This window comes from Phyllopteryx taeniolatus, chromosome 17 (genome assembly GCF_024500385.1).
Source record: "Phyllopteryx taeniolatus isolate TA_2022b chromosome 17, UOR_Ptae_1.2, whole genome shotgun sequence".
NCBI lineage: Eukaryota > Metazoa > Chordata > Actinopteri > Syngnathiformes > Syngnathidae > Phyllopteryx > Phyllopteryx taeniolatus.
Window position 1 is genome coordinate 10,891,736 of NC_084518.1, and position 18,230 is coordinate 10,909,965.

At 42.1% G+C, this 18,230-nt stretch overlaps 1 protein-coding gene across 3 annotated transcripts; it reads left to right on the forward strand.

Moving 5' to 3' along the window:
* Positions 1-6,518: 6,518 nt before the first annotated feature.
* On the forward strand, positions 6,519-18,228 carry si:ch211-114c12.2 (uncharacterized protein LOC336578 homolog). Of its 3 annotated transcripts, none has more exons than XM_061750768.1 (10): positions 6,519-6,675; positions 7,533-7,594; positions 7,713-8,402; positions 8,708-9,343; positions 11,137-11,249; positions 13,764-13,866; positions 13,951-14,002; positions 14,129-14,197; positions 14,288-14,434; positions 17,757-18,228. In XM_061750768.1, exons 2-9 carry the CDS (start codon positions 7,554-7,556, stop codon positions 14,423-14,425), a joined length of 1,842 nt encoding a protein of 613 aa, XP_061606752.1. In that variant the 5' UTR covers positions 6,519-6,675; positions 7,533-7,553; the 3' UTR covers positions 14,426-14,434; positions 17,757-18,228. The 3 variants fall into 3 exon arrangements, with proteins under 3 accessions (XP_061606752.1, XP_061606754.1, XP_061606753.1); XM_061750769.1 differs by having other exon boundaries at positions 6,539-6,650; XM_061750770.1 differs by lacking the exon at positions 7,533-7,594 and having other exon boundaries at positions 6,532-6,675.
* Positions 18,229-18,230: the final 2 nt, after the last annotated feature.

Here is an 18,230-nt window from a genome sequence, read left to right on the forward strand (position 1 = left end):
CCTGGGTTCAATCCCCGGCCCCGCCTGTGTGGAGTTTGCATGTTCTCCCCGTGCCTGCGTGGGTTTTCTCCGGGCACTCCGGTTTCCTCCCACATCTCAAAAACATGCATGAATTGGAGACTCTAAATTGCCCGTAGGCATGACTGTGAGTGCGAATGGTTGTTTGTTCCTATGTGCCCTGCGATTGGCTGGCAACCAGTTCAGGGTGTACCCCGCCTCCTGCCCGATGATAGCTGGGATAGGCTCCAGCACACCCGCGACCCAAGTGAGGAGAAGCGGCTCAGAAAATGGATGGATGGATGGACGGTTCCTATAACACAATACTACTTGGAAGTGGGGCTCTTTTCCACCAGAATAGGCCCACAAGCTCACTATCAAACACATTGGGTGACTTGATTTGTATTTCAATATTAAACTATGGGCCGTTTTGCTTAGGTTAAACTTGTTCTTTTGCTGTTCTTTTTGACCAACTGGACCAATCATAACCTGTTTCATCAATGAGGTGTTCCCATCCAAAGCCTATAGTTGCATACCAGTCATATCCAAATCCCCAATTCTGCCCGTTCTCTTGAGCATCATTGGTGAGAGCCGCATATGGAATTATGATTAAAGCAGCTTGATTTTGGGGGGCACAAAATATTAAACCGTTTTGCCGCATTTGGAGGCCATGCCCACAATTTTGATCATCAGCTGTACTCCTTTTGATACGAGTTAATGATTCAAAAAATGTTTATTATTGGGTTCGTCATATTGGTCCAGTTGGTAGGTGATTTTCTATCTAAAAAATGGGTTTTACCATTGAGGGTGGGACGTCCCATGTACCACAAAAACAAAACCAACACCATAGTAGCCAAAGTTGCTACGTAACAACCTATCAAATCTCATAACTAACGTGGGTGTGCCTTTCTGCTGAGTTCTCACTAAAAGGGTTGGTGTCTTTTTTCTTCACTGACCAGCAAGCGTTTTCAGAATCCATACATCTGCTCCCGCTCCGTTATCAGACTTTTGCTCACCTTCCCTATTTGAGTACTCAGCTGAAATGACTCTTTTACAGTGTGTTAAATGAACCCACGTGTTTCTTTCTGCTATTTTTTAGGGCTGTAAAGTGTCAATCTATCTGTGCCACCATCCCTCCGGTTGAGACATGTGACACAGCATGGCTCAATATAGCAGCCCATTTGAATAGGTTTTTTTTTTTTTTTTTTTCCTGTGCTAATGTAAATTTCATTTTGTAGTTTTGCACTTTGTTTTTCCCAATAATTGCGTTCTTGTTGTGGAATACTCATATTGGCTATCAGTATAGATTGTACCATCTTTATTTATCGTTAGTTTGCATGCCTCGGTTAATGCTACTAATTCAGCAGCTTGTTCAGCCAATTCCTGTCAATCATGCTGCGTGCCTTCATCAAGTAAGGGTATTAGTGTGACTGGATTTAAGGTTGTGCATCGCTCAACAGTCAAATGTGGTTTTGACAGCAAGATGGCAATGCAAGATAAATGTCTTGCAGGTGATAAAAACGCCATATTGGTTTGCAATAGGAGAGCAGACACTGTATGTGGGACCTTTAGGGTGAACTGCTCTCTACTGCCGTAAAGGCTGCCACAAATGCTCTGACACAATGTGGCAATGCACACGTTATGTTGTCCAATTTAGTTGAAAAATAAGCTATTGGTCTTAGCTTATCACCGTATTGTTGTGTAAGTACGGAGGTCATGCAATAGCTTTTACAATCTACCATTTGAATGAATGTTTTATCATTAAATTTGGAAGGCCTAGCGCAGCACTCGACACCAAATGTTGTTTAATGTCACAGAAGGCCTTTTCTGCCTCTGTACTCCATTAAACAGGTGATGTAATTTTAAGGTTGTTTTCATACATTAATTTTGACAATGGTGCAACAATTTCTGCATAGTTTGGAATCCATGCTCTACAATAATTTGTCAGACCTAAAAATGATTATTATATGTTTCTTCGTCTGTGGTTTAGGATTTTTTAAGACTATAGCTTTCCTGTCTTCTAATATAGTCTTTCCTCCTATACTTAAATTATGGCCTAGATATTTAACTTGTCTTTTACATCATTGCAATTTATTTTTGTTAACTTTATGTCCCTCTTCTGTTAGATGATGCAGTAAGGTCAATGAATCTTTGCATTTCTCTCCATCTGTAGATGCCAGAAGACATGCGTGTTGTCATAACTTGTGAATAAATAGTTGGACTTTCACAGTAACCTTGCGGTAATCTAGTAAATGTATATATATATATATATATATATATATATATATATATATTTTTTTTTTTAAATGTGAATGCAAACCAAAATTGACTGTTATTTTCTATTGGTACTGAAAAGAATGCATTACTTATGTCCACTACTGTAAACACAGTAGTGTCTGGTCTTAATGAATTTAACAATGTGCGTGGGTTTGGTACGCATGCTGCTCTCTGTATTACTGCAGCTAGTCACATTCTTTTTTACCTTCTATTTTTGTGATAAGCTGCGAGGCTGCAGACAACAGGGCCTTTCCCATGTTTAACGGTGGTTTGTCTTTTATTTTTTATATAATTTGATTCCTACAACGCGGCTATTTTTTGTGTATTTAACCAACCATTAAAGCCGTGTTCGGTTATCCCTGTCTCTAAATATTTAATTTTATCAGGATCCTGTTTTTTTTTTCTTTTAAATTTAATTTAATGAACCTCCAACCTTTACACTGCAGTGTATTCCTGTTTTTTATTTTACTACTTCCTTTCCCCATTTGAAAGAATTTGGTTCCGTGTAATACTACCTAGGGTAGTCTAGAACACTGTTTCTTTTCAGTAGGACGGTGATTCAAATTTACTTTCTGTGGTAATTCTCACTTCAACTCTTTCGAGTGGAGAATTCTTGCCTTTGCATCCACAAAAGTCCACCGTTTACTTTCCCACTGTGTTGGTATGGAATGAAAAACCTAGTGGTTTCCCATTTCCCATTTACACTCTCATTCAAACAGTTTTCATTCACACTGGCTCGTCAGAGGACTCCGCCGTCCTTTACGGAATTTAACTACGTCTGTCAACAGCTCATTAGAGGACTCCGCCGTCCTATGCAGAATTTAACTACGACGCCACGAAACCTTCCTAGTTTCTTTATTCATTAAACACGGAATTTAAGTACGTACAGGACTCTGCCGTCTTCGCGGAATTTGTCGGACTCCGCCATCCCTCCATTACTTGCCAGTGACTAGTATTACACAAGGTTTATTAAACACGGAATTTAAGTACGTACAGGACTCCGCCGTCCTCGCGGAATATGTCGGACTCCGCCGTCCTTTTTCCTAAAAAAAAATTTAAAATTTAACTCACCAGTCGTCTTCAATCCTGTGGATTGTCGTCAACCTTCAGATCCCAGTTGAGGAGAACGAAGACCAGTCCCGTAAAGGGTCTTACTTGCCGTGGCCACGGTCCCTTAACTGGAAGTCGGCTCCACAACTGGAATCCTCGGGTGTGTTGACATCCAGCTTGAAGGACCAATTTAATGTTGGATTTATCTTACCCAACATTATAAAAAATAGACACAAAAGGAATGAAGACACTGGTTTCTTTTTCTCATGAGGAGGGCGTATGGGAGATTGTTCAGATCACAGCCTCTCAACACGCTCTAAACAATCTCTCCCGTCGCTCCTGCATTTATTTGAAAATAGGAGGGTTTTTCCCAGACATAATGTTCTAAACAATAAGACACAACACAAAACATTGGACCAACACCTGTCACGTCCCCGACCACATCCGATCACGTCCTTGGTCCAGGCGCCCTTCCATCGGATGATGCTGAGTCATCTTTTTGAAGGCGAGACATCTAAAATCGTCCATAATACTAATGCAAGCTAAGCAAATAAATGATAACTTCTAGAATATATTTAACAAAAACACAGCAAATAACTAATGACAACAACAAATAACTAAACACAACAGCAAATAAAAAAACACAACAGCAAATAACTAAACACAATGGCAAATTAATAACATAAAAGCAAATCACTAAACACAACAGCCAATTAAAAAACAACAGCAAATAAAAATGCACAACAGCAAATAACTCAAACACAACAACAAATTAAAAAACATAACAGCAAATAACTAATCACAACAACAAGTAACTAAACACAACAGCAAATCAAAAAACGACATTAAGCTAGGCGGCACGTCAGCCTCACAGTTCTGAGGAGCGGGGTACAATCCCCGGGCCCGCCTGTGTGGAGTTTGCATGTTCTCCCCGTGCCTGCGTGGGTTTTCTCCGGGCACTCCGGTTTCCTCCCACATCCCTAAAACATGCATTAATTGGGGACTCTAAATTGCCCGTAGGTCTGAATGTGAGTGCGAATGTTGTTTGTTTGTATTTGCCCTGCGATTGGCTGGCAACCAGTTCAGGGTGTACCCCGCCTCCTGCCCGATGATAGCTGGGATAGGCTCCAGCACGCCCGCGACCCTAGTGAGGAGAACCAGCTCAGAAAATGGATGGATGGATGGACATTAAGCTACCGGGAAAGGTCGGTCCTGGTCGGGAATAAGAATCATCAGTGATTGGACGAACGTACAGGAAAAGGTAGGTACTAGTGAGGGAGATAAGATTCATGCTGATTGGACGAGAGGGACGACTTGAAATGACGACGCCGTCTGTGCAGCCCAACCTCTTTTAAATGCTTTGTCAGTGGGTGCATACTTATTCGAATGTCGTGATTTAGTCCTCAGCATATCTGTCCACTATCTGATTTAGTCCTGAGTATATCTGTCAACTATCACCTCATATGCATGGGTAATGTTAGCAAGCTAGGTGGTGCTGTCTGTAAAGCAGAATTGTATTGGGATTTTGATGAGATTTAGTGCAGTCCAGATACATTTGTTAGATTTTACAATGGAAGTGGAACCAGGATTCTATTGATAAAATTAAGAGATTGGTTTCACGTGATTTGCTTAATTTCAGCAAACCCAATGTTTCTTTTTTTTTTTTCTGCACAAAGTTCACATACAATTACTGTACATTTCTTTCTATTGAAAAAAACCCAAAAATTAGTGACACAAACATGGTATATAGTGACTATAGTATGTTTTCAAGAATGATAGAGCACCACCGATATACAAAGCCAGGTATTCAGAACACTAAATGTATCATAATTAATAACAGGTAACGCCTTATTACTGTGCTTTCCCACGCAATTGCAGATTTGCAAATGTTGTGAAACCCAGACAGGTAGAACAGGTCATACTGCAGTTTCACTAAGCTTTTTGATCTCACAGCTTTTTAAGTCTGTTCAGACCACGAATGATGGATGAATTGAATCGGTGATTTTATAACTATACATTATATTGTACCGTGTAACGTTTTGAGTTTAAGGGGGAAAAAATACATGTAATTCTGAGGATGAAGCCAGACTTCACCCATTTTCTATACCATTTGTCCTCGCAGGTGAGCTGGAGCGTAGCCCATGAGCTGTCTTTTGGCAGGGTACACCCTGGACTGCTCGCCACCCAATCACAGGGCACATAGAGACAAATAACCATTCCCGCTTTGGTTTGTCATCATTTTCAAAGCTTTGGGAACACATTCTTTTAATAGTGTTGAAACCTGAGGTATAGTTAAAAAAAATTGCATATGTTTTTTCTCCTTGTGCCCAATTGGGTATGGTAAATATCCATCCATCCATCCATTTTCTGAGCTGCTTCTCCTCACTAGGGTTGCGGGCGTGCTGGAGCCTATCCCAGCTATCATCGGGCAGGAGGCGGGGTACACCCTGAACCGGTTGCCAGCCAATCGCAGGGCACATACAAACAAACAACCATTCGCACTCACATTCACACCTCCGGGCAATTTAGAGTCTCCAATGCATGCATGTTTTTGGGATGTGGGAGGAAACCGCAGTGCCCGGAGAAAACCCACGGAGGCACGGGGAGAACATGCAAACTCCACACAGGCGGGGCTGGGGATTGAACCCCGCAACTCAGAACTGTGAGGGTGACGCTCTAACCAGTTGTCCACCGTGCCGCCGGTATGGTAAATAGTTGACAGAAAAACATAATTTTTACTTTTGTACTTAAATACATTTTTAAGTCTAGTATTTTTACTTAAGCTGTTGACTCAGAACTTTTACTATAGTCTTTTTATGAAAATATCTTTACTTTTACGTGGGCACAGAGTAAGTACTCTTGCCACCTCTTCTAATCAGTAGGCCATAAGCCACTGTTGCTGCTGAAGTTAAACGAATACTGTACTGTACATAAAGTTAAGAGTTCAAAATAGGATTTACTTTATTTGTTTTCATTTTTGTGTCATTTTCGATAGTTTTAGTTAAATGTAGTTTTGTTGAAATTATTTTTGAAATTGTTTAAAATAAGGAAGTGATTTTATATATGTTTTTATAATTCTACGTTAAAATGTTACTAGTCACATAATATTGTGCTCCCATACTGGCGTCTCACTTTTGTTTCAAACCAATCACGTCTTCCTATAGGAGTTTAGTACTTCAGCTAATGTCATTGGCTCAGTCACGTGATCCGCAGGCCGGAACCCGTCAGGCTTTCGTCATAGGCTAAAGCGGCGACTCTCTTCATTTGGTATTGAATTCAAGCCTGTCGACGAAAGGGAGCAGCTGAATTGCTAGCAATCCATAGAGGTAAATCTTCGACGATTGCACTTTGGTAAGTAGGCCAAAACCACTCACGATGTACTTAGTCGCTCATATTTAAGTACAACTAAAAGCAACATATCCATGTCGTTGTCCAGACGTCGAATAACAGCAGTAAGTGGATGCCATTTTGTAGCAACTGCGCGTCTTCTGTTAGCTTAGCAAAGAGACAAGATTACTACGCGCACGAGCCTTTTAGCGTACGTGAGTTAAAGCCACACAAACGTCTTTAAACACGCTTTTTGTCATTTATGTAAACCCAGAAAAAGTGGTGTTTTAATTTGTACGAGCTATGTTTGTCTTGTAATTTGGTGGAGGCCGTGAACTGAGTTAGGCCACCGTAGAACATACCAAGTTTGATGGGTTCGATGTGTAATAATAATAATAATAATAATAAAACATATTAAGAAACGTAACTATTCAAAATGTTGCATTTGTGTATGAGAGGTTTATTTTTTGTCATCAAGGCTACTGTCACATTCATTGTTTACGATTTGGCGAGTTATTTTCGGTTGCCAAAATATTAAATCTAAGGTATTCATTACACCATGATTGAATTAACTAATTGTCTCCGTTCTCTTACACTAGTTATAAATCTAAACTGTGATTCAAGCCTACAGTTGAGCTGGTCATGTGCTTCATTGACTACTAACTGGATGAAACCCAACCATGCAGATGTACATGTCTTCTGAACTATCCATCCATCCATTTTCCGTACCGCTTATCCTCACAAGGGTCGAACTAGTGGTTTTGATGGTCATGCCGTATTCACACTAGTCGTCTTTTTTCATTTTGGATTTGTGGGCTTAATTTGACCTCACACTAATATATCGGTAATTCTTGGAATTTGATGTTTTTGTTTATCAATAGACTATAGATACGTGACAAAAGATGGTCAGACCACATTTTGGACCACCACGCATAAAGCCCAGGTATTGCACATTGATTATTTATTTATTGTTGCGCCCAGACCCAGTGTTGTTATTAGTCCGTGTTGCATAATTTGATATGATTTAACCGCCCACCCCTCTCCCCTCCCCCCCCAAACAGCAGATCTTATGGAGATGGTCATGGCAGTGGGCCAAGAGAAGAAAATTACTCCCCTAACTCAAAAACAAGAAGAGACACCCATGGCCACCCGGGAAAGCCCAATGTTAACTGGAGAGAGTCGAGGGGTCGAGGTCGACCCCCTTCTGACAGAAGAGTTCCACTGATGGAAGACAGAGAGCCACGTTTCAATAACTGGAGGGCACACAATCAGGATTCCTATCGATCCTTTCCTCCCAAAATGGAACCGCCTCACAGCCACAGGAGACCACCATCCTCCAGACCAAACCGCTCTCCTCATGCCCAGCATCCGTCATCATCCCGCAGTCCTGCACGAGGGTCCCCGGGTCATAGGGGCCCTCCTCCCCTTGGCCACTCCTCAGCTCACAGGTCACCCTCCCCGAGACATTTTCGTGGCCATCCCGGTGAAAAGAGACCTGGCCCTGCACCAGCCTTTCAGGGTTCTTTCAGGGACCCTAAAAGACAGCCTGGTTTCCCCCACCAGGAGCAAAGGTATCGCGGTCCCCGTGTGGATGTCAGTCCAAGAGAGAGGTCCTTTGTGGACTCTGGTCACGGCAAGAAGCGATGGAACGACACCGCAGCATTCTCTCAGCCATACAACTGCAAACATGGGCCTCCGGGGCCTCAGCGGAGCCCAAGAGAGATGCATGGGAGAGGCTCGTGTCCAGAGAGGTACAGGATGGAAGCAACTCTTCCAGCTGGTTAAAATGATTAAAAGAAAGCTGACCCTGATGCAGACCCCTGTTGGCTCATAATGCCGTATTCCAACCCCCCTTTAAATAATTAGTGGGTGTTGATAAGATCTGATGTAAATGTGCTTTCACCGAATTTGAGGAGTTTCTATAATTGGTCTATATTTTGTCTTTGAAAATGATGCCTCCTTCGTTTTTGTTGTGGCTTAGAAAGCTCTGTCACCCACTTAACATGGCTGGAGAAGCTGTTATTGTAACGATTTCTTCTGTCTGATGGGTATGCAGGTGGTCATCTGAGCAAGACTCCAGAAGGCAGCGTGGTCCCATGGAGAGGCAGGGCGGCAGACCCTACAGCATGGAGAGTGCAAAAGATGTCCCTCGCATGCCCCTTTTCAGACCCCCACCTTGGAAAGGAGGCCCACACCCATCATCGTCCTTCCACAGGAGTCCCCAGGACAGGGAACTGACAGGCCCCCGCAAGAGGAGACTATCAGACGCCAGCATGTCCTCATTCAGCCCGGCACAGGATCACAGTGGACCCAAATACCCCAGGAGAGAGAGAATTTCACTCCTCAGTATTCCAAGGCCATTTGGTGGTAGACCTTTATCACTTAGGGATAAAAGTTTCATATTTAAAGGCAGACAAATGAGGTTTGAGTCTCCCATGAGACTCAGAATTCCTCCACGCTTTAGACCCAGGCTGCCCCTGGGTGACATTCCCCCTCGGGGACCTCCCAGCTCTGTTCTTGCTATCAGGAAGAAACGCTTCCAGTCTAATCCGGTTCTCCTGAAAAGGCTGCAACCAAAGGACACAAGAGCTCAACAGTCCCCCAGCAGAGATGATGAAGCAAGCAGGTCCCTGCAAGAGACTAATACCAGAAAAGAACAGGTGGAGTCTCGTCGCTCCTTGAATGCACACAGGTACGGTATTTTCCTTCTTGCACTCTTCGCAGGGGCTTGATGATGATGATGATGATTGGGAGGTCAAGAAAGAATGTTTTGATCGTGAGACCACATGAAAAATGGAGAAGACATGATGCACGAAATTCTGCGACACAGATTTCCCCCCTCCCCTCCTCGCTATCCATGTTCTGCATATTCCATAGAGACATGATGTTTATTCTCCTGTACCATGAAAGCAAATGGCCTTTGAGGTCTGGCACAAAATGTCTGTGCTCCTGAAGCACCGCCCCGTTCTGCTTTCTTGAGCGTGAAAGGAGTTGCAAAAGGTTCTTTGGCCTCTTAACTCACATGGACTTTGGGAAGAGAGACTAAAGTTGAAAGTCACGAAACAAGGCTTGTTAAAGAAATGCTCAGGAAAAGCAATCTAATCTGAGCATTGATGCTTTGTTTTATGCTGAGATGGAAGACTTAATACTGGGGAATCATTTCCAGTGAAGAGGAGTTTGTGACTAAGACGAAAGTTCACATGGTGCTGGATTATTTACTCATCTCTCATAGTGGTGAAAGAATTTCAACTTCAACTCCATGCCTTGATTAAAATCTACTCGTAGCCAATTTGCCACAAAAATGGGAAGTGGAAGAGGAAAATCACATTTTGTTTGCTGAATGACTTATTTGAAGCAGGGGCACCTGATCTGGATAAGAAATGGAAGACCCTGTGCAAAGGTTACAACTACACATTGAAGGAATGAAAAGAGGTCTGTTTCTCGAACGCCGTGATTGTCTGGAAGAGTAATTTATACATCAGGCATCTGCCAGATCCAAGAAGGACGTCAAAATAATTTTCTGTGCGGACAAGGTGGCAATATAAAGATTTGGCAACAAAAAGACTTCTGCTTTAATGTAAATCCCTAATAATTCTGCAGTGATGTGGGTGTTTTACTTGTGACAATAACACTTCATGTACAAACCGGTCACCAAGAAGAGACAAAGATCAAGACAACAAGAATAAATGCTTTTACCAGGCTTCACCAAACCAAAAGCCACAAATATAGCTGAAGACTGAGAACGCCTTAATGTCCAATTTGTTGCTACCACTGTTTGCAGTGTCGTGATACCACATTGCTGCCTTTACAATACGTATGCAATCTGGCCTGATATGGTACAATGTTTACTACCTCTGAATGTACCCAAACCGGCCCCTATGTGTCAGTGCTGGTACGCACATATAAGCCCAGGAAGGCAAACGGAAAAGATGGTCTCAACCAATCCTTTGTATGTTATGCCTGCTTAGTGAAGGAAGAGGAGTCGGATCGCCCTTTTCACTGCTCAACCCATCGAGTCCCATTGCCAAGAAGAAGAGATTGTGGGATTATCTCTTTAAACCCCCAGCACAGCTGGAAGTTGGATCCCCCTCTCTAAACTTACAGAAGCCTTCACTACTCCTCTCTCCATTCAGCTTATAAAATAGATCACACGGCATCAGCCCGAGGCATAAACACCTTTGAGGAGCAGCACGGCCAAATAAATTGCGGATTGAAGATTTGTTGAGGCAATATTTTACGATGCCCGACCAACCGACTGCTTTAATGATCACTGGGTAACTGAAGAGAGCTCAGGTTGATTGCGGGTGCAAATATAGGAGTAAAGACGCATGGACATTCCATGGTTTTGTAAGTACCACTGTGTGACATCTGGCTTTACATGCTAATTTTCTTCCTGCAAAGCTGTGCTGTTCGTTACTGATTTTACACATTGACAGGTCATCCTTTTTTCTGTAAATTACTTAACCGCTGTTTATCTCTCTTCAGATCTTCCCCCATCGAGAAACGTGACCTTGTGGTTTTGTCTCACTGGGCAGCTGGCCCAAGCACGTCCAAGGACGACTCTCCTGCGAAAGACCGTAGCCCAAAGTCAAAAACGGGTAACTCCCATTTAGACTTTACACCGATCTGATAGCTATCGGACGATAATTAGCATTTTTGGCTGATCGGCATTGTCATAATCCGCCGATCCGATCAATGAAGTCACCGATTGGCTCCACAAAATACATTTACTCTGCATCGCTGTCGTATACAGTATACCGTATTTTCATGACCATAGGGTGCACCATATTAAAAGGCGCAGTCTCAGTTACGGGGTCTATTTCTGTATTTAACACATACATAAGGCACACCGTATTATTGGGCGCAGCCATGTTAAAACATACGCTGTCTTAAAACATTACGGTAGCATGCATGCACACTAAAACAATGTTTTTAAAAAGGCAGCGGGTGCAAAACTGAGTTCGGTTGTACTTTATTGAAATATTTAACAATGTACTCATGTTATTTTAGTTCGGTTGTACTTTATTGAAATATTTAACAATGTACTCATGTTATTTTTTTGATCAATCCTCATCCACAAATCCATCAAAGTCCTCATCTTCTGTATCCGAAATGAACAGCTGGGCAAGTTCTCCATCAAACATGCCGGGTTCCCTCTCGTCATTGTTGGAGTCAGTCTCGTTGCCGGGGGGCTGTTCAGCAATGATGCCGGCTTTCGCAAAACTCAGGCAAAAGTCAAAGCAGACAGATACCTTAGCCCAGGCATCCACAATCCATTCACATATGGTGGCGTAACTCCCCCGGCGTTGCCTCCCAGTCTTAGTTGCACTTGGTTTTTCCTTTTGATTGGCCTTAACGATGACTTCGGCTGGAAACTTTTCTTTAGGCAGCGTCTTCCTCTTACAAATCACCATAGGTGGCAGTTTCTGGCCATTACCATTGCAACCAAGCACAACAGTAAAAGCCGACTTCTCGTGCCCCGTTGTGCGTATCGCTACCGTGGTGGGCCCGTTCTTCTCGACAGTGTGGTTCATCGGGATGTCGAAAGTGAGCGGCACCTCGTCCATGTTGGTGATGTGGTTGGGCTGGATGTGTTTGTCGGCAATCTTTTTACTGCAGTAGGAGGGGAAGATGGCCACCTTTTCCTTGTAATCCGCCGGAAGTTGCTGCGCCACGATAGTCCTTGCCCGGATGGATAGATGGCGCTGTTTCATAAAACGAAAGCACGAAGACGAACATCCTCGAAAATATTCGATTTTCATTTCTTCTGCAAGCGTTATTGCCCTCATCAAATGGTGACTGTAGAGACGCTTCTGCCGGCTGTTCTTTGATCATTAATCCATTGTTCGAGGTGATCTTCCAACTCGGGCCACCTCGCCTTGTTGCCGCGGAAACTCAGCTTCGTCTTCTTGACTTGGCGAAGCTCGTTTTCCTGCTTCCTCCACTTGCAAACCATGGATTCGTTGAGCTTGAATTCTCTCGCGGCTGCTCGATTCCCATGTTCCTCTGCGTAACTGACAGTTTGCAGTTTAAACTATGCTTCGTAAGCGGTTCTCTTCATTGGTGCCATTTTCGGGGGTCCTTAGCCAAACCGATGTTGTTTTGCACAATGCACACCCCGGCGCTATATACCTATATATACTGGGGGCGTGCCTTTAGCGTCGTCCTTCATGTGCACCCTTCCCCCTTTACGTCCGCATGCTGTACTCAGTCACGTCCGCCTTTCCTCTGTATAAGCAATGTGTTGACAGGAAATGCTCATAGTCAGTCAAGCGGAGCGCTCATCAAAGTCACACACAAGGCGTGCCGCATTTTAAGGCGTGCTGCATTATAAAGCGACCCGTCCATTTTTGAGAAAATTTAAGACTTTTAAGTGCGCCTTATGGTCGTGAAAATACGGTATTTGAATCCAAAAGCTCGTTTATTTTTAGCCTTGTCACGTTTCTTTTGACGTCATTTACGATCACTGAGCTTTGTCAAATGAAACGCGACCGGATACACTCGTTACCACAGCAACAATGGATCGCGCGTGTATTGTGTTGGTCAAAAAAGAACAAAATGGGGAAAAACGTGTGGTGGTAGTGGTGGTGGTCACCAGTGCTTGGGAGAAGATGTTTGTTCAAGGATTGCTTGAGGTATGTTCACATACTTTTAATACGATTCGGCCCACAAGCAGCCAACAAAATGTTATGTAGCCTAGCATGCTAGGCACTAACAGTTGTACGTAAACATGCCGGCGTTCTTTTGAATAATGCGCTAAAGTTTTGGGGTGTGTGTGAAGTAATTTAATTACAGTAAGTTGGCACCCATTTCTGTCATGTTGTAATGTTGGTTTGACCTGACTGATTAGAATACAAGACCTGACTAGAGAATATTTTGGAATATACTCAGTATACAGTACACGTCATTTAAATAGACACAGTGCTCCATCTTGTTATCGGATAGCGCTTTTTAAAAATTTATTTATTTATTTAAGCTCTCTGATCGGTGATCGGCCCCAAAAATCCTGATTGTGTAAAGCCTACTCCCGTTCTTTCCCTATTAGGTCGTCTTGACACAAAATGGGCTGCATGCTTTTTGTCTGCCAGTTAGAACTTGACATTTCTCTTCAGACCTCAGTCCAGACACGTCTCTGAACAGCCGACCGGCGAAAGCTGAATCAAAGTCGCAATCGCCGGACAGAAAACGAGGATATTTGGAAAGAAGAACATTCAGGTGATTATCTTAATTAATGTTTCTAATGTTATTAAAACATCCAGGAAGTATCCCGTTACTAAGGTTGAGGGATTTGTTTTTCAGGCCAGTTAATTTAATGCCAGACAGGCCCTTCAGACGACCTGGACCCATGCAGGTGAGTGAGAACCTTCCATGAAAAGAACTGCTCAAAACCTGTGCTACTCTTTCATAATTTTAAACTCTATTTTACTTGTGAAAATACACGACGTGTATCGATTGTCTTTACTGTGATGTTTGACAGAGACCAAGGTTTCCGGGGCCGAGGAGGCCTGGCCCTGAGCAATCTGTGAATTTTAGAAGGCCACTCATGGTAAGCCAACACTCTTCAGAATAAATCATATTGTTCCCTTGAGTAGGTTTTTTTTTTTTGCTATTTGCTAATTATCCTTCTTATAACAAGGAGAACTTGGTGCCACGCCCCTTCCCAAACCATAAGCCAGTGTTCCGAAAAAGTCACAGTATCATGTCCAAGTACCGCAATATGAGAGTGATGCGACAGCGTGCTCCTTACAATCGAGGACCTCATCACCGCTGGTGACTGCCTCAGGTATGCAGGTCATGACCATCAGTGCTGTCTTTTACAATCAGTCAATTAGAGTTTCTTTAATGACATAGTCATGCTCACCATTATTGGCACCCGTGAAGTTTAAGTGCTATTTTTGAGTTATTTTATTTTTTGCTTTTGAGTTGTTGTTGTTGTTATAATTTCCTTTCTTGTTTATTTTTTTTACTGTGATATTGATCCCCCTGGGTATGAAATAAAGAATAAAGCACTGCAATGCTAGCCTGGTTAAGGTTAAAAGCCCAAACTGAATAAAAAATGCACCATTATAAGCACCTTAATCGGAACAGAACCAATGGAATTTCATTCAGTTTCACAGAGGTGGAATATTCCTTTTGCCAAACCGAACAGAAATTTTCACCATGAAGATGTCATTCAGAATAGTTAGGAAAAGTTCTCTCTGCGCATGCTTCGTCTCAACATAAATGCGCAGTGATATCGTTTACGCATGGCGGAAATATGGCGGCTCCCGACGAAGCTCGTATGTGACTGAGGTCTTGTTTTCAACTACTTCTAAGTTGTTTTTAATCAAGCTTTTTTGAAGAAAAAAAATATAAAAACAACTACTATGCTGAATAGACGACGGACCTCCAGCTTGATAATTGAAGTGACGTTCACGACGAAGTGCGCATGTCACACGGCTGTTTCGATAAATGTAGTGTATAGGGTTAGTAGTTTATACACCCGATCGGAATCGATCACATCACATGTAAACTGTTGACCAAAGATCTTCATTTAGAATGACGAGTCATGTAAACCAGGCTACTGTGTGGTTGGTCCGCTGAAGACGAGCCCTTCACCTGTAAAGTATACAGTCCCCTCTAAAAGTATTGGAACTGCAAGGTCAAGTGCTTTGTTTTTGTTGTATACTGAAGACATTTGGGTTTCAGATCAAAAGATGAATATGAGACAAAAATTCTGAATTCCAGCTTTTATTTGTGTTAAACAAATCAGGACATGGCACCTTTTTGTTTGAAGCCACCCACTATACAAGTGAGCAAAAGTATTGGAACAGATGTTATTAAATTAATTTAAAGTGAATAACATTTAATATTTGGTGGCATAGCCCCTACTTGTAATAACTGGATCATGCCTGCGACCCATTTACTTCACAAGACTGTTGCATTCTTCATTTGGAATGTTTTTCCAGGCTATTAATGCAGCCTCTTTCAGTTCGTTGGTTTCTAGTGGTTTCTCCCTTCAGTATCCTCTTCAGGAGGTAAAATGCATGCTCTATTGAGTTATGGTCCGGTGATTGATTTGACCAGTCTGACCTTTCACTCTTTCCCCCTGAAGTCTTTTATGTTGACTGTGTGTTTTGGGTCATTGTCTTGTTGCATGATGAAGCTTCTTCCGACTAGTTTGGCTGTATTTTTCTGTAACTTGCCAGACAAAATGGTTTTGTAGACTTAAGAATTCATTCTGCTGCTACCATCATGAGTTACATCATCAATAAAGACGAGTGAGGTTGGCAGTGATGTCACTGACTGTTGTCTTTGGGTGTTTCCTCACAGCTCTCACAATGATTCTGTCATCAACTGCTAATACCCTTGGCTGATTGTTCAATGTCTGTTGCTCAGTACACCAGTAGTTTCTTTTTTTAAGGACATTCCAAGTTGTTGTATAGGTTATGCCCAATGTTTCTGCGATAGTGCTGATCGATTTGTTATTCTCTTCTCCTCTTCTCTCAGCTTCAAAATGGTTTGCTTTTCTCCCATAGACAGCTCTCTGGTCTTCATTTTTGCTTAACAGCAAATGCAGTTTTCACAAGTGAAACCCAAAGGCAAAACAAGTGCTATCTGTTTAAGAAATCAATCTAAAAGGTATCACCTGTGCAACTAGAAACACCCATCAGTGACGTTCCAATACTGTTGCTCACTTGAAAAGTGGGTGGGTTCAAACAAAAGGTGCTCTGTCCTGAGTTGTTTACCACATCTAGATGTAAATACCATGAAATAAAAACTGTAATTCTGAACTTTTGTCTCATATTCATCTTTTGATCTGAAACCCATACGTGTTCAGTATACAACAACAAAAAAGGAATTGACCTTGCCTTAGCAATAGTTTTGGAGGGGACTGTACATTGGCGTTTGCTGTACTGGCTGAACAAGTGCCATTGAGGTTATGCTTAATAAACAGTTAACGTTCCCGTATTTGTTAATTGGAAACCAACACGCACAACAACTCAGAGGCATTGACGTTTTAAGCAACTTTGCCGTGGTGGAGCAAGCTGTGAATCTCTTAACTTGTTAGCTCGCAGGCTTTCTCGTTAGCTCACAGACGCTGCGCATTGAGCAAGGCTGTGGAGTATTGGACTGAGCCAACACCGGCAACAGTGTACCGGTCCCCTGCCGTTCCATGAGCCCACTAGCGGCTAATGACACAGCCGTCCAACTCTCACTGTGTGAGCTGCACGCCAGCTCACTACAACAATGACCATTTATTGAGTTTGGGGGAAAAAAAACGATAAGCCGATGTAGTAATTATTGCGACAGGCCTAATGATAAACAATATTTTATGGACAGATGAAACAAAAATACAGATTTTTAGCAATGCACAGAAGCGTTATGTTTCCAGATGGTGCAATGAAGCTTTTAAGGAAAGGAACACCCTGGCAACAGTCAAGCATGGTGGAGGAGCCATAATGTTGTGGGGCTGCATCATGATAGTATCATGGGTATCAGTCAAAGGAAAATTATCAACACATTTAAGAGCGAAATGTCTTACCCAGTCTAAGAAAACGTGGTTTAAGGCGAAGATTGTGGGTCCTCCAGCAAGACAAAGAACCAAAACACACATCTAAAAGCACACAAGAATGTTTGAAAAGAGAAAAAATTACTTTTAAAATGGCCAGCAATGAGTAATGATCTGAATCCAATTGAAAATCTTTGGGGGGGAGCAGAAATCTGACATTGGGGAAAATAACCCTGCAAGAGTTTGAAGAAATTACAAAGGAAGAGTGGGAGAAAATACCACCTGAGAAGTGCAAAAAGCTTATAGGTGGATAAAAGAAAGATTTGAAAGCGCTCATCACTGCCAAACTGTGTGCAACCAAATATTGAGGGGTGTCAATATTGCTGCGCCTGTTTTTTTCTTCTTTTAAATTACAATATCTAAATTGGGATAAAAAAAATATTTTTTATTTTGGACCTCCAGTTAAAAGATCCTGATATGTTTGGTACATATTTCTGAAGATATACAATATGCAAAAAATGAAGGGGTGCTAATGGTGAGCACGACTGTAGATGTACTTCACTAGGAATCTTAAGAAAAGGCAGTGAATAAAACACTTTTGGTTTTTATGCAGGTCCTGTTACTGGAGACACTGGAAAAAGTCACCAATGATGTTGTATCGGCAATGCACTCCACTTATTTAACAAAGCCTTGTAGAATATAGTGCTTTTTTTTCCTGTGTAAGATTTTGTCATCTCACAATTATTACAGTAAAAAATAAATCACATATTCAGGTTTATATCTCACTGTATTTTTTTGTTGTTGTATAATATAACATGTCTTGTTATGAGAAATTTGGAGTGTATTTCCCAGAAAAATACAGCTTTTCAAAAGACACTTTGCTCCCCCTCTTGTAGATATAGTACTGACTCGACACAAATGCATTTGTTTCCTTTCAGAATATTTTCTGTGGCATTATGTTGTCTGTATTACAACTCTTAACTCAGAATATGTGGTGTACTCCATCTTGAGCACTGAAGATGACCTTGTTCTGTTAATTCACCCTTTTTGAGATTTTGAATAAAATCTGGCCTAGCATCAAATCAGA

Bases quoted from the DNA above. Each gene is read 5' to 3' on its own strand.
- si:ch211-114c12.2 (XM_061750768.1), top strand. From the start codon at position 7,554: ATGGTCAGACCACATTTTGGACCACCACGCATAAAGCCCAG. The intron at 13,867-13,950 runs GTGATTATCTTA...TTTGTTTTTCAG, and splicing joins TTGGAAAGAAGAACATTCAG to GCCAGTTAATTTAATGCCAG. The intron at 14,003-14,128 runs GTGAGTGAGAAC...GATGTTTGACAG, and splicing joins GACGACCTGGACCCATGCAG to AGACCAAGGTTTCCGGGGCC.